This window comes from Antrostomus carolinensis, unplaced genomic scaffold (genome assembly GCF_000700745.2).
Source record: "Antrostomus carolinensis isolate BGI_N321 unplaced genomic scaffold, ASM70074v2 scaffold1662, whole genome shotgun sequence".
Lineage (NCBI taxonomy): Eukaryota > Metazoa > Chordata > Aves > Caprimulgiformes > Caprimulgidae > Antrostomus > Antrostomus carolinensis.
In genome coordinates this window covers 8,835-24,657 of record NW_010298767.1, presented here as the reverse complement: position 1 = coordinate 24,657, position 15,823 = coordinate 8,835, and the positions used below count along the sequence as shown (strand labels likewise).

General features: G+C 37.6%; 1 protein-coding gene across 1 annotated transcript in view; it reads right to left on the bottom strand.

Moving 5' to 3' along the window:
* LOC104520752 (ephrin type-A receptor 3-like) overlaps positions 1 to 13,924 on the bottom strand; it is a gene marked incomplete at its 3' end in the record, with an annotated part of 31,127 nt that extends 17,203 nt beyond the window's left edge. Inside the window, exon 1 of the mRNA XM_029083635.1 lies at positions 13,823 to 13,924. Within this exon, the coding sequence (XP_028939468.1) occupies positions 13,823 to 13,924 (102 nt within the window). The remainder of the gene's footprint in view (positions 1 to 13,822) is intronic.
* Between the last annotated feature and the right edge of the window lie 1,899 nt (positions 13,925 to 15,823).

The window sequence follows — 15,823 nt, the reverse complement described above, 5'->3', positions numbered from 1 at the left end:
GTATTCAAACATTCAAATTGCTTCACTTCTAGGTCCTGTGGTTAAAAAAGAAAAGTCAGCTTTACACTGCTCAAAGTAAGACATTGATTACATACTGTGACAAGCTCAAAATTAAAACAACTGCACAGGAGAGAAGGATTTTTATTTCCCCCCTCCCCCCCCCAAACTACAGCCCTAAACATAAAGGAAAGCCTGCTGGGAATGTGTATTGATAAATGCAAGTGTGTTGGACTGTTATCTGCATTTGTGACTGTGTAGGAGGGGGGCAGAAATCAGACAAGGATTTCACTATTTCATTTATTTTCATGAATTGTGGCTCCAGAGGTTAAAGTTTACATAGAACCAGAATACAATGAGACCCTCTATTGGCCAACAAGGTAGCCCCATAGTAGTAACCATATGGTCTTCCATATTGTCCTGACAATGACCTCAACACTAATGGGTGAATCACAACTCAAAGGATGACAGACAAACTGACCTTCACACTATCTCATTCCCCTGGGCTTTTTTTTACCCAAAGGTTAGGATCTGTGTCAAATTATTTATGCTTCTGATAAAGAAGACTCAATCTCAGGACTGAGATAAGATCATCACAGACTTTCTAGGCGAGTTAAGTCTTTGAAGTGCCATAAACCAGAAGATAAAAATTACATTTTAATAAGCTTGGTTAGGAAAGCTATCATATGTAGGCAGCTGTCTTTCAGATCTTCGGCTTTAGTCACTTGCTTCCTAGTGTCCTTCTGAACACGTTGAGAGAATGAAAATCAAAGCCAGCAAATTTCTAACAGAGAACCTGAGCTGTCAAGAATCCTCACCATTGCTGGAATCGGAAACCTCTCCTACAAGACCTAGAGAGAAACCCATCACATGAAACACTCGGAATGTACTTCAAGCCACAGGAAACAGGAAAAATTCAGTATCGCTACTGATTTATAACCCATGAAATACAGCTAAATCTGAAATACAGATTTACTGATATGCAATAAAGTTCAAAAGTGCACTTCATAGTTGTTTCATATTCACGTGTCCCAGAGCCAACAATCTAATTGGCAATGTTTTGGGAAATGAGAACTACAGCTTGAACCCCATATGTCACTTACAGCTTACAACAGCAGAAAATGTGATGGAGAACGTAGGAAGCTGATAACCATAATACACAGAATTCATTCTTGAAACAACAAAGAACTAAATTATTACTGATGAACCACTCTGGTGCAATACCCAAAACCAAAGGGGTTCATAAAAAAAAAAATGTGTTAAATATACACATTATCTTTGATGGCACAAAATCCCATATTACATATACCAAAATTTCAAGTGCTAAGACTAACAGTTCTGCAATGAAAACAGTAATTTGCCCCTCAAAAAAGCCCAAAAATACAAATTTGTTTGTCTACATTTCATTTTGTCAGGAATTTAAAAATAAATAAATAAATAAATAAATTGCGGCATTTATAACTAAAAACCCCACAACATATCTTTGAATTCATGGAAGTATTTTATGCAGGTGATGCTAAATGCACACTTTATGCCCAGTAGTTTTATAATTTATGCATTAAAAATTGTGGAATATCCTGGTCTGCTAATTTTAAATGCAGTATTATCTCATACTAAATGAAAAATTGTGCTTACTGTGATTACACTGCACCTATTTCACACCATAAAATAAAATACTTCCAACAGGAAAATCATTCTGTTGCTGTTATTGATAAATCAGCAATTATCTATTAAAATTAAATATAAAAATTCAGTAAAAATACTGAACAATCATGCTTCACATGCCTGAAAATAATCCCGAGTTAACACTTCATTCACTATACACAGATATTTTGGAAAGAAAAAAAAATAAAGTATTATTTAGATGTCTACTTACACAACTTCGAAGAGATTGCTTAGACTTAGAAGTATTGCTAAATATAATTGTGTGGACAGAGAGATCAAGTAGCTAAAAATAATACAAGAAATTTTTTTTGTTGTTTTTTTTTTTAATACTGAGGCATCATTTTTCATTATAAAGGACATACTATATGTCCCACATATACTATATGTCCCACATTTACCTATTTTGAACTGTATGGAAACTCAAGTTTCCCACAAAAAATGACGGGCTGAAGAAAAGACAAAAGCCTTCTGCTTTGAAAAAGGGTGACAAAGAGAGTAAAAACATAATTTAGTGATGATTTATACTACCTTCCACATATGCAGATTCTTGAATTCAAGTATGAAACTGTAGTTTTGTTCTTGAGGGTATCTTTTTTTTCTTTTCTTTTCGCACTAGCAGGCAGATAGGACTCGGGAAAAAAAAGCCCAAACTTCATCTCTGTTTACTCTTACTGCTCTTGTTCAGGGGTTACATATTTGTTTTAGCAATGGTTTTGCTTTATTTCCTAGAGGCATAGGTGGGAGAGACAAGAAAAGCAAGCAAAAGTGTTTTCTATGTAGATGTTTGACAGAGTTTTTGTAACCTTATCAAAGAAAGAGAAACATCAGCTTGCAATGTTCGTGATTAATCACACAGAAAGTCTCATCGCGAGCCTCCCACAGCTGAAATTTGTTCACACAAAAACATTCAAATCATATTTATGAATGATCCAGTTTAAACAAACTTTTCTTTTTTCTTTTCTTTCCTTTTTTTTTTTTAACAGATGAAACCTAAATGCACAGAACAAATTATAAATTTTTTGTACTGCTCCATCTCAAAAGCCAAGGGTATTTTTTCCAAGCAGAATGAAAACAAAGATACAAATTTTAGGAAAATATATAAAAAAAGTTAAAAGTATCAGAAGCCTAAATGGGAGAGCAAAAGTGAGGACAAAAGGATGTCAGGCTTACAAGACCAAGCAACAGAGAAGGACAGTAAGTGAAAAGAAATTCACTGAGAGAGTTGGGGCTGTTCAGCCTGGAGAAGAGAAGGCTCCAGGGAGATCTTATAGTGGCTTCCAGTACCTGAAGGGGCTACAAGAAAGCTGGGGAGGGACTTTTCGTTAGGGCAGTTAATGACAGAACTAGGGGGAATGGCTTTAAACTGAAAGAGGGTAGGTTTAGATTAGATATTAGGAAGAAGTTCTTTAGTGTGAGGGTGGTGAGACACTGGAACAGGTTGCCCAGAAAAGCTGTGGCTGCTCCTCCCTGGAAGTGTTGAAGGCCAGGTTGGATGAGGCTTTGAGTAACCTGGTCTAGTGGAAGGTGTCCCTGCTGATGGCAGGGGGGTTGGAACTGGGTGAGCTTTAAGGTCCCTTCCAACCCAGACCAGTCTATGATTCTATGAATGTCCTAAGGCATAATTTAAAACTCACCTACTGTCAAGACACTGTCCTTCAGGAAGAACCACTGCCTGACTACTGGAACAGCAAGCTGAAAATAAAACACCACAAACAACATCCATGCCATAATACTTTATTCTGATGTGTTTTTCCTGTGAAGAGTACAGAAATGTGTGTGACCTCCAATCATCAATGAATGATCCCAGTTTAAACAAACTTTTCTTTTTTCTTTCCTTTTTTTTTTCTTTTTAACAGAAGAAACCTAAGTGCACAGTGTGTGCCCTAATCCTACCTTCTCTTCTGCTCCCTGCATTAGTGTTGAAGTGGCAATGCAGGGAGCTGATACAGGGAAAAACCCATCTGAATGACAACCTGGCAAAAACACACCAAAAACAGACCAAAGGCAACAAAAACCCAAACAAACAAACAAACAAAACTAAATAAAGCCACAAGAATGGCTACTATGGTCAACAAGCACAGTGTTAATGCCAGTTCCATGGATAGGGTAGCAGTAGAGGGATCAGGAATAGGGAAGACCTGGGAGCTCCAGGCTGGTCAGCCTTCATCCCTGGGAAGATGATAAAACAACTAATCTTGGGAACTATTTCCAAGAACATAAAAGACAAGAAAATCATCAGGAAGAGTGAGCAATGGCTTCACCAAGGGGAAGTCATGCTTGACCAAGGTGACAAACTTCTGTGCTGAAATGAACAGCCTAGTAGATGAGAGGAGAGCAGTGGATATCATTTACCTGGCCTTCAGTAATGCTTTCAACACTGTCTTCCATAACATGATCACAGAGAAGCCTGATTAAATGTAGACTAGATGAGCAGGCAGTGAGGTGGACTGAAACCACCTGAACAGCCAAATTCAGAAGCTTATGATCAGCCGCAGAAAGTCTAGCTGGATGCCATTAACTAGTGGTGTACCCCAAGCATCAACAATGGGTCCAATCCTGTTCAACATCTTCATTAATGATCTCCATGATGGGGCAGAGTGTACCTTCAGCAAGTTTGCTGATGACACATGGGAGGAGTGATTAATATGCCAGAAGGTGGTGCTGCCATTCAGGGGGACCTTGACAGGCTGGAGAAACATGTCGGCTGACAGGAATCTCATTAAGTTCAACAAGGGGAAGTACAAAGTTCTGCACCTGGGGAGGAACAACATACTTGGAACTTTCACTTCTCAAAAGTGGATTCCCCTGTGAATAAGCACGTTGTCAGTTCACCATGACCCAAACACGCTTTGGTAAAAAGACACCTAGATCCACACACTTGCTTTCCAGATTACTGCCCCTTCCACACTGACAACACCCTGTACACTGCAGCAAAGTTTATAATGGCTCCAGCACTGCTGGTTTCCTGCATAATTTACAGAGCCAACTCATTCTGATTCTCACAAGACCATCCTGTGTCTGGCACAAACCATTTGACCATGCAAGTGAAGTTGTCCATCTCAGCAATAGTACCAGCAAGCACAGCACAAACGTCAGCAAAATTGCACCACTTTGCAGGTGATTTAAGGTGAAATCAGTAACTTGGTAACTGCACTTTATAGCACCTGTATGCACACAGGTCACAAAGTTGCTTCTTTAATTTATGAGAGAACTGTGATCTGTACAGAATACCTGTGCAAGGCCTTTTGTTCTTACATAAAAGCACTTTCACAGACACCTTCTTCTATGATCCGGAAGACCCAATGAAACAACATTTTCTATTCCACAAGTCTGTACCCAAAGGGCCCCGTTCCCTTTATCAGCAGGGAAGTTATTCTCACTTTATAGTAGGAACACAATTGCTGTTAACTCTTTCCAGGCTATACTCAGCAGTCATTTATTTAAACAGTGCTAATTCAGTCATGACAGCAATTTTGGGGTGACTGCACATGTGTGATCCAAGCAGGGGAAGAATGAAATGAGACTGCATTTAACAACTTCTCATTCATGACTCTAAAGAGCAGTACAAGCAAACATGTTCAGCTAATTAAGACAATTTGGTCTTTAACAGATTTCTCTGGTCATTGACATATATAGGGGCACTGAGAGATGTAAAAAAAAAAAACCAAACAAACAAAAAAAACCCCACCAAGATGTTTTAAAAAAAGACTAGATCAAGTATCTTTTACAAACAGAAAGAGACATTCCCTGCTTAACACTAGAAATAACAAACCAAATCACTTTTGAGGGTGGTCAAACTCATGTCATCAACAGTATACACAGCCACATGCTCTGATGGAGAAAAGTGTAAGAGACAAAAGACTGAGAGAGCCCTGTAAAGGTGGGCAGACTTCTACTGATTCTAGGATGATGTAAGCAAAGTCAGTATTTGGGAAATACTTAAATACCTTATTTTTTATTATTTTTTTCTTTTTCTTTTTTTTTTTTAACTCAGGGAAGAGCAAGATTATAACTATATAAAAGTGTGATAGAATTCCTCACAGTAAAACAGAGGCGTGACAAGCTGAAAAGGAGTCAGAACATATGAATGATGGTCATGTTCAGCTTGGAAAAGAGAAAGTTTCAGGGAGATCTTATAGGGGCCTTCTAATATCTGAACAGGACATCCCTGGAGTAAACGTGGTGCTTAAACACGTCTGTAGGGTCATTTTATATGCTTCAGGGTTTCATGGTTGGCCTCCATCTGATGCCCCTAAAGGACATGGGTCTCCTGTAGGCACCATGTCATACGTGCCAACCAAAGGGATATTTCAGATACCCAAGTCTATCCTAAACAACACTGAATACCACCAGGTTGGACGAGGCTTTAAGCAACCTGATCTAGTGGAGGTGTCCCTGCTGCTGGCAAGGGGGGTTGGAACTGGATGATCTCTAAGGTCCCTTCCAAGCCAAACCATTCTATGATTCTAAGATGACTGCATGCTAACACAGGCCCTATCATCACAGGCTTCATTCTAAAAAGTCTGTCTAGTTGTCTTCGAGACAGCACATGAAATAAAAAGCAATGCTCAACAGACCTCAGCCCTCCAGAATAACCATCCAGAAAGTAAATAATTTCAAAAATCCTAAGGAGATAGATGATATTCCTTACAGTGAAGACTAACTCCACTTTCCCTTTTTTTTCAGGTCTTCTGGAAGAGCAGCAGATCATGAAGAGACTGGAAGAGTTCTTCCAATTTAGAAAGCTTCAGTATGTTATTTTTTAGGTACTTAACATTTCTTTCAGCATATAACACCTGCTCCTGTGCTTTACATCTTTTGAACAGTCAGAATAACAATCAATCAAATCTCCTACAATGAACAATGTAAACACCCTATTCTGAAACTATGCCAGCTAAAAATTATTTTCTAAATTTCAAAACAAACTTATTCTCTACATTGATGATCTTAAATATACATTTATAGAAAAACAATCTGTCTCACAGAAGCGACTTAAGATCCATGTTAGCATTCCTGTTTTACGATCATAAAATACAGCACTAACTTAAAATTGAAGATTTAGCTAGAATTAAAGTGATTTACAATGCATTAAATGACAAAGAAACTGAGATTTACACAATAAAGAATGCAGATAGATTGACTGTGGAAAAAGGAAGAACTCTAAGAAGTATCTACCCTACAAAGCAGGTCACCCAAGAAAAAAAAATAATAGAAACTTCAATGTTTCTGACACCAAGATAATGGCACTTTTTTTTTTTTTTGTGGGAGGTAAGTTCAGGAAAAAGTATTTTGACTGCTACATTTATGACTTGAAAAGTGGTAGTACTAAGAAGGAACAACCCCATTGTGCAAGGCATAATAGGAATATGTAAGAATGACTCATCTTTGCCCAGAGAAAGCTTTCAGTCTGAATGGTAGATGCTATTTTCTAGCACAGATTTAAGAAAGAAGGTCCCATGCCTTTTTACAGTGAATTATCACAGCAAGATGAATACAACACATCACAAAAGTTCATGTTTTATCAGTCTAAGTGTCCCAGTTTACAGTAACTATAATGTCCTGATTTAAAGTAACTACAAATAAGAAAACTCAAGTGGACATTTCTGTAACATTTGAATGCAAATGTTTTTATATACAAATGGACAGTCAGCTTTTATGACACTCTTTTCTGAAAATTGAGACCTTAGCTAAGAAGACATAACTGGATGAAGTTTAGCTAAAACCATCTTTCTGTTTGTGCTACCAACACTCATCAACCAATACTCAGCAAACAGAAAATACACACTGCAAATAATCCTAGAAATTAGGTCAGAGTGAAATTTTTCACTCTAATAATAAACTTATCAATAAAAAACAAAAACTCAATCCTGTTGGGGAGCAATTAAAACTATATAGAGATGCCAGGCACTACCTTTGACTGAAATAGTGGAGAAAAGTTGAAACAAAGTGTCAAAAGAAGGTTTTGTGAAAAGCATTGCTTTAAAAAAAAAAAAAAAAAAGTGTGTTAAAAAAAATATTTGGTGTTTTTTGTCTTACACCTGTTAAGGAAAATATTAAACATAGTACAAAGTTAAACATATATACAACAAAAGTGAGATCCACAAAACTATACCAGTTAAAGTTAAACTGTATGGAGTTTTTGTCTTACTTTAGCCAGAAAGTTTCAAACAAACAATCCAAAAGCTTACTCTTTTTCTATAGAGGTAAAACACATTATTCAGCACTCATGTAAAAAAAATGAAAAAAACGTACTGAATTTTCAGAAAATCAGTAACCTCTGAGCACAGTATATTCTAACATAATGCAGGAAATAACGTAGGACACATTTTATTTGTGTAACAACTTTGTATCAGACCACTTTTTCACTATTCCATTTATTTTCTGACGAAGAAGAACTGGTTTCCTTAGCAGGAACTTCTTTTGTTAGTCTTTTATCTTTGCTTTGTTTCTCCTCAGTTGCTCTTTCTCTTTTTAGGGAAAGGAGTGTGGAGCAAGCACAAGTGATATGAAACATTTGCCTGCTCACCCAGACAGCGAAGCCCCTTGAAGTACACTTTGCATAAACAGACCTCTAACAGCCTCGCAATTATCAGTCATTTGAATCAAGTGACCAAAGCAAAGGTTAACTCCCAGTAAAAGAAAGCATGGCAACTAATTAATATGTCAAAGTAGCACTCTTTCTTCTAAAAGAGTTAATGAAGCTTACAAAGGACACATGTGTGCCTTTTGTTGCCCAAGCCTGCCTGTGCAGCAGAGTTTGGTTACATGGTGTGGTACCTGCCAGGCTGTCACTGGCCCCGGCTGCCTCTGTCACCTCCTCTCCTCCCCAGCATCCCACCTCTGCCTGGCATGGCAAGCTGATGGGCTCCTGACATGGCAATGAAGAGCAGGGATACGGGATGAATGACAAGGTTTCTCTGATTAGGCTCATATTAAAAACCACCACACACACAAAAAATACCCCAAAACAAAAACCAAAAAACCAAACCCCACTACTACCAAAAATCCCATCCACACACCACCCCCCTCAATTATCTGTGCAGCTGTTAACATGTGTAAGATGCTGCTAATAACTTTTGAGGCAGCTATTACCACATCCCGTCCACAGACTGACAGTGATAGCTTCAGACACTAACAATAAATTAGTTTATCCACTACAAAGGAAATCTTTGCATTTTTTCCTCCTCAAAGAAGTTTCTTACTTTACACTGTGATTCCATCTGGAAAGAGCCAGTACACAGTTCGATTCTGTTGTGTCAGAGAAATTACCCTTCTCATTTTGCTTTTTGGGAAATGAGTATATAAAAAATTAACTAGTAAATTCAAATCACGAGAAAATCTACACCAAGGTATTTGCCCACAGCAAAACAAAAAACATGTGAAATACTGTATATAGATGTGATTTGGGAAGAGTAATTTTACAGGTAAAGAGTAAACTAGTCTTGTTTCTAGGACTGTATAAAAATCCAGTTAGTTTTAGGACCACTGAATAACCCTTGAAGGCTAAAATATTTACTTAAGTCTTCAATCTTCCCATTTTTATCACAATGAAAAGTCTATATATTTTTTTTAAATGTCTGCAAAAGAGAAACAGTAATTTCCCCCAAACTCAGTGTTCAGTCCTTTTCTCTAGAAAGCAAATTAGGCCTATAAAGCTCTAAGCCATCAAATCCTCGCAGTATCACTCCTTCCATAACAAAAAAACCTCAATAATTAAACATCAATTATGGTAAGTTCAAAAAACACACAAAAAACCCCTAACCAAACGTTTTGTCTTTTTCTACTCAGCATGAGAGCACTCACTTCTTTCCCTTAGAAAACATCATTCATCGTGATTAGTTCATATTTGATTATTTTCAGCAGTTGATTCTTTTTCCACGGATGTCTGCACTTGCATTGTGACACCATGAAATCAAACCTGCCAGGCTTCCACCTCCAAATACATTACTCGGGACAGCAGGCATTCCAGATATCCTTTTCATGCTTTAATTAACAGAAGTATCAACTGGTCTTATTAATCAACTGAGAAATCCACATTTGCATGATTTTGACCCACTAACAAATTAAAGAGAAATATTCACCAAGACTCAACTCTTTGTGTAGCAGTTAAGCCTTCTATGAATATATGCACAGAGGAACTTGACTGAGAAACACACCTACCTACAATCAAAAATCTCTTAAATGTTTCTTTTTAGGAGCTGTGAAAAAGAACAGCAGAATTAAACTGTTAGAAAACAAAGGTAATAGAACAAATTTGAATTTCTCAAATCCCCAAAACACCTTTTCATCAGGCAAACTGCACGTTTGACAAAGAGATTCCTACGCATGTAATACTGTCAGCGGTATTTGCCTCCACAACACACATTTTCTCAAGAATGTCTCCAAAGAACATGTTCAAAGCAAAGGCTTTTATCCTTTTTCACAAGGTATTTGCATGCTATTTTTTTTAAGATTACAGTGTCTAGAGAGAGGTGACATTTTACTAGTAGAATATACACGGAACTCCTGATACACGTCCTACATGCATCTCATCGGGCATTTAACGAATAAGCAGTTGACTACCAAAAGTGATTTCACACATCTTCCAGTTCTAGACAGATCTGCATGCCAATTAGACACTTTATGGAATTAGACAGATACATAACACACTTTGGAGAACTTTTAAGATCCCAGACCAACAGATAAGATTCAGCTAATCACATATTACTTCCTCTGCAAGAAGCAGAGATAAAGGTGGTTTAGTCTGATTTCCCCAAGACACAAGGCTTCATAACTGTGTCAACCTGCCCTGGTTTTTAGCTGAAACAGAGCTGGGTTTCTTTCTCAGAAGTTAGAACAGCGCTGTGTTTTGCTTTTCAGCCTGAGTCAAGATGCTGGGTTTGCCCTTCAGGTCGGAAGATCCTGACAGGGCAGAAGACAAATGGTAGGCTGATCCTAGATCTGCCAACTCTTTCCTAAAAGGCCTGTAACACCTCCTGAAAGAAAGTATCTCTACCAGATCCTCAAAAAGCTAAGAATGAAGAAAATAACATCATTTCCTCTCATCCTCCACAGAGCCACTAAAATGTCAATCAATTCTATGCTTTTTGAAACATGGAAATCTTTAACTCTGCTCCACTGTGCATAGGTATTATGATATCGCCTAATTAGGTGATTATACATCTTCTTTCCCACAGGACCTTTGTGTTCCAGGAAAGTGGGAAATCATGCGGAATAGCAAGATCTGGTCTGGACTGACATACTTCTGGAGAGAGCCAGTTTACAGAGCAACCAAAAATTGTATCCCAGCTTGTGGCCACAGGTCAAGATGCCCCTGGATTTGGTACAGTGGATATGGAGTATCCACTTAAATACATCTCAGGATGACCGTTCAGCAGAGCACCCAAGCTGCAGACAGACAATGCCTGAGTAGGGTCAGCTTCATGAGCTGGACACAGAAACTCACCAGTCATGGCAAGAGGCAGAACCCAGAGAGAAGACAAGGGAAAAGGCTCGCAGCAGGCTGATTGCAACAGAGCCTTTGCTTGGGTGCTCATTTGGCATTTTATCCGGTAGCCTCAGGATTATGAGGAGTTTTGCTTCTGGAATCTTCGACAGCTAAAATAATATGAAATGACCCATGCTAGTAAGACATTTTGTCTCTGAATGTACAAGACAAATGGTGCTTATGCAGTGAGTCAGCTCACTCTTTTTAAAGTTTCTCAACTCGGCAAATAATAGAATCATAGAATGGTTTGGGTTGGAAGAGAACTTAAAGCTCATCCAGTTCCAACCCCCCTGCCATCAGCAGGGACACCTTCCACTACACCAGGTTACTCAAAGCCTCATCCAACCTGGCCTTCAACACTTCCAGGGAGGGGGCATCCAGAAATCTGGGCAACCTGTTCCAGTGTCTGACCACCCTCACAGGAAACAAGTTCTTCCTAATATCTCATCTAAATCTCCCCTCTGACAGTTTAAAGCCATTATTACCCCTTGTTCTATCACTACCTGCCTCCCTCCCCAGCTTTCTTGCAGGCAAATAAAGGCTCTGAACATACAGTCATCACGTTTTCTTTCCCTAGTCCCCTCCCACATTAATACCAAGCAGCAGATCCAGAGACCACTAAGATTCAAGAACAAACGAAAAACTTCAGTGATTTTAGGGGATTTCCACATGGCATCCAGAGATATTTACAAGAAAAATATCTGATCATACAAACATATCCTCACAGCAGAACTTCTCATAGGAACAGGAATTTTGCTTAGAAAGGCCAAAAATTTCTTTATATCCATATTCTGCCAAAGGCATTCACAACACGAGAGCTCTGTAGTGACTATCGTCCACACAGGTGTAAGTTTCTGGGGCAATGTGAGGATTCTCATTAGAAAAATCACTAGAAATCACTAGAAAAACATTAATTATGTACAGAAGGAGAAGTTGGAAAACTAGCTAGAAGACTTACTAAACTCCTCCTGTTCAAGTTTACACAGTTTAAGATCCAATCAAATGCATAAAATGTGTGTCACTATGAAGCTCCTTTAAAAGACAGCACATACAGCAGCAGTTGACAAGCTGGAAAATTTAAATCTTCATTGTAACAACTTTATCTGAAACACCTAGAAACAAAAGTGACAAAAGCTCAACTCCCAACTTGTCAGCTCTTCCATCAAATTTATAGCTTACATTTCAGTCTGAAAAAAAATCTCTTTACAGCCACATTTGTTTCAGAGAACTTTACTCCTGATGTTATAATTTCAAGGTAGTAACTACAAGCCACATTATCTCTGCATTGAGAAACTGCCAGTCATAGCTAAGTTATTGAGTCACTGACCTGAACACTATCTTGTGCCCTCTTCTTGTTTTATTCAATTTATTAGGAGAAAACTCAAAACTATTAAGAGTTCTTTCAGTTGTCCAACAAGATAAAAAATGAGCTATCTTGGGCATAGTAACTGAAATGCCCTATTTCCCCTCTTCATTAAACACTTGTATTTAAAAAGAACCTCATATTCATCCTATTCTAAACCCATGTAAAGTCAATTACATAGATGAGACACTGAGCACTCAAGCCAGAGAAAGAAACACCCCTGAAGACTCCAGAAGCCTTCTCAACTAAGTTAAAATGCATGAATCCGAACAGAATCTTTTTGTTTCTGCTTTTGCTTTGCCCTGAGTAATGACATGCAGCTGTATTTACGCTGCTGAATATTTACGTAAAATGTGCCTGCAACCTATGTAAGATAAGCAAGGCATTTTGCTGTCAGAACATTAACTTTTGGCTTTTCTGACCTGTGTGTTCAAAATGTTCTGCCTTAATACCCCCTTCATTTTCTTTGCCCTGAATATTTGTGCAGGCAGTCTGCAGAACTGTTTCGTGTTCGCAATGCTGGAATTCTTAGCTGCACTTTGATCATGGCCCTGTGAGTGGTAATTTTCTACCTTGAGCATGTCAACCTAATAAAATGAACAAACTGTTCCCAGTCTCAGAGACTGAAAAACAAAAAATCCACAGTTGCCAAAGTTATCTGCTTCTTATCATGATCCCTGTTTGGCACCAGATGCATTTGATTCATTCATCATTGTCAGTGCACTCGCACACTAATTATTTCAAATTGTTTCCTCAGGCAGAGGTCTAGGACAAATGCAAGCAAGCCAAAAATAGCAGTTATGAATAATTATGCATAATTTTCCTCAAGGCCTGGGCTAGTCTATCATTAAAACTTCTTGCCACCTGTGATCCAGGCTAATTGTGGATTTCAAATTAGTTCAAAATTACTTTTAAAAAAAAAAAAAAATAATGCCAACATTTAACTTTTCTATCATTAGTTTTACGATGCTTTTAACAGTGCTAATAAAATGCCAATAAGGTTCCTCCTTTTCCTTCTTTTTTAACAATGTATTCATATTTCACAACCCGACAACAAGTTTGCTAAGAGGAAGAACCTGTGAGACAAGGTCAGTACGTGCAACCTAACGGTAAGACAGCGGTTCTCAGAGAAGCACAATTCCTCTTCCACAACCTCAAAGTAAATTCTAACGCTCCAAAACTAAAGCTGTTTCAATCCCTAGAATTTTCCCTATTGCAGTTCTAACTCCTTATGGAGAACTCTCACAAAACTGACATTTCAAACAACAAAAAACCTGATTAAACACTTGCTCCTGCAAATTCAGAAGTACCTGTTTAACTTTAGCGATAGCAAACTCATTAATTCCAATGGGTCCAATGGGATCCAAAGAGGTGAGCAATGCAGGCGTAGAAGGTTTTGCAGATTCATTCATTGTACTGAATGTACCTTCTACCTTGTTGTGCTGCTTTAGCTATTAAAATTACAGACTTAAAATAAGATCAGCTGAAAGAAAAAAAGCCCACTCAAAAGATTTCTAGAAGAAACATGTATCATACCAAAAAATAGATGTACACACCACCGATAATTCCTAAACACTACTCTAGCTTGTGAACACAGCATAGATGTTTCACTTTTAGAGACAACAGAAAATATGTTGTCTCTAAACAGATTAGAAACAAGTTTGTTGCCAGAGCTATCAATGCACAAATAATAAGTATTGCTTGCTCAGGGAAAATCATCTATGAATTCCTCCATTCAGGTATGAACAGACAAACATCAGACCTCTCAGGGATGATAAATACTCCACTGTTCAGTAAACAGTGTAAGACATGCAGGAACCAGCCCAGCTAAGTTCTGAAGTCGTTTAAACTAAGGATATGCTTATGTACTTTTTTGATTCAAGACAGAGCCAAATAAAACCCAAAACCAAAAACCAAAGCAGAGGCAAATTTAAAAAAAAAACATTACATTTAGTAACAAAATGTAAGATAATATTAAAAAAGGAAACACACACAGAAAAACATGTATTCAAGTTGTCTTCTGGATAGCTACTTAAAACATTAATTACAAATAGATCTTCTTAAAAACAGATATTCCTAAAATACCAATGGATGAAGTTTACCTAGTCTGATCAGGTCTAAAGCTGACACACAATCTTGCATCATCAACAAACTTTTGACAGGAGATAAAGCAAGTTAATTTGTTTTAAGTAGGAACTTACTCAGTTTCCCAAACATGAGAAGAAAAAACAAAGCTTGCAGTGCGGTTCTTGAGAGCATCAGATGCTTCGGCATCTCCACCTGAGTTAGGAAGACAGCTTCACTGGATGTCTTTGCACCGCATTATTTCGTATTAAAACATCTCCTGCTTTTTTTTTTGCTGAACTGTGCGGAGCAAACTGCGTATTTCTAACACTCAGAGTAAACTGAAAAAGGGTGGGAATGCTGAAGAATGGACACTGAAGAATGGAAATTCACTTCCTTTACAGGGTATCCTTGTGGCTGCCATGACATTAAAGTCTCTTGTGTACGTAAGCTGATACAACTTGTTTGACATTTCACATATAAAGTGATTATCATGAAAATATTTCATATCAGAAAACAATGCTTGGGAACTTTTATTTACATATTTTGTCATCTTGCCTGTGTCGTGGCCCAATTCCTAGGAACATCTGCAATTTTACATAATAAATTTCCTGTTGCTGAGAGAGATGATGCTAAAGTCTGATCTTAATTCTGTGTCAAATACAGTTGTGGCTGGTTTACCATTATGGATCTTAAACTACTGAAGTTTGTTATTTACCAGTCTACTTGTGTTTATTATCAAGAGTTGGGAAGTCCTTTACAATTTGTAGAATAGATATCTTCAGGTCTGAATTAATGTAACCACGGTTTGGGATTAAACTAACCTTTTTCCACTTTTATTCTCCTTAAGGAGAAAACAAAGACAACTCATCTTTCAGCTGTTTTCTATCCATCAAAGCAGATTTCTCTATTATGAACAACTTGAAACCTTCATCACAAGAAAAGTTTTCACAACACCTAGAACCAAGAGGTAGTATAAGTACAAGTAATCATAATTTTCGTTTCCTGCCACCGCACTTGAAATTTATAATTGATATGTATACACAGAAACTACTAAGTCATATGTACAACAGAAGAATTAATATTAATTTTTAAAAGTTGTGGAATGCTATTTAGAAATATCTGTATGCTAATCACTCAACCACTACAAAAAATGAAAAGTGTTTCAAAGGAACTAACTTTGTCTTCTCTTTGTCACATTGTGATTTTAAAGTGGCAAAAACAAATTAAAAACCACAATTTTGATA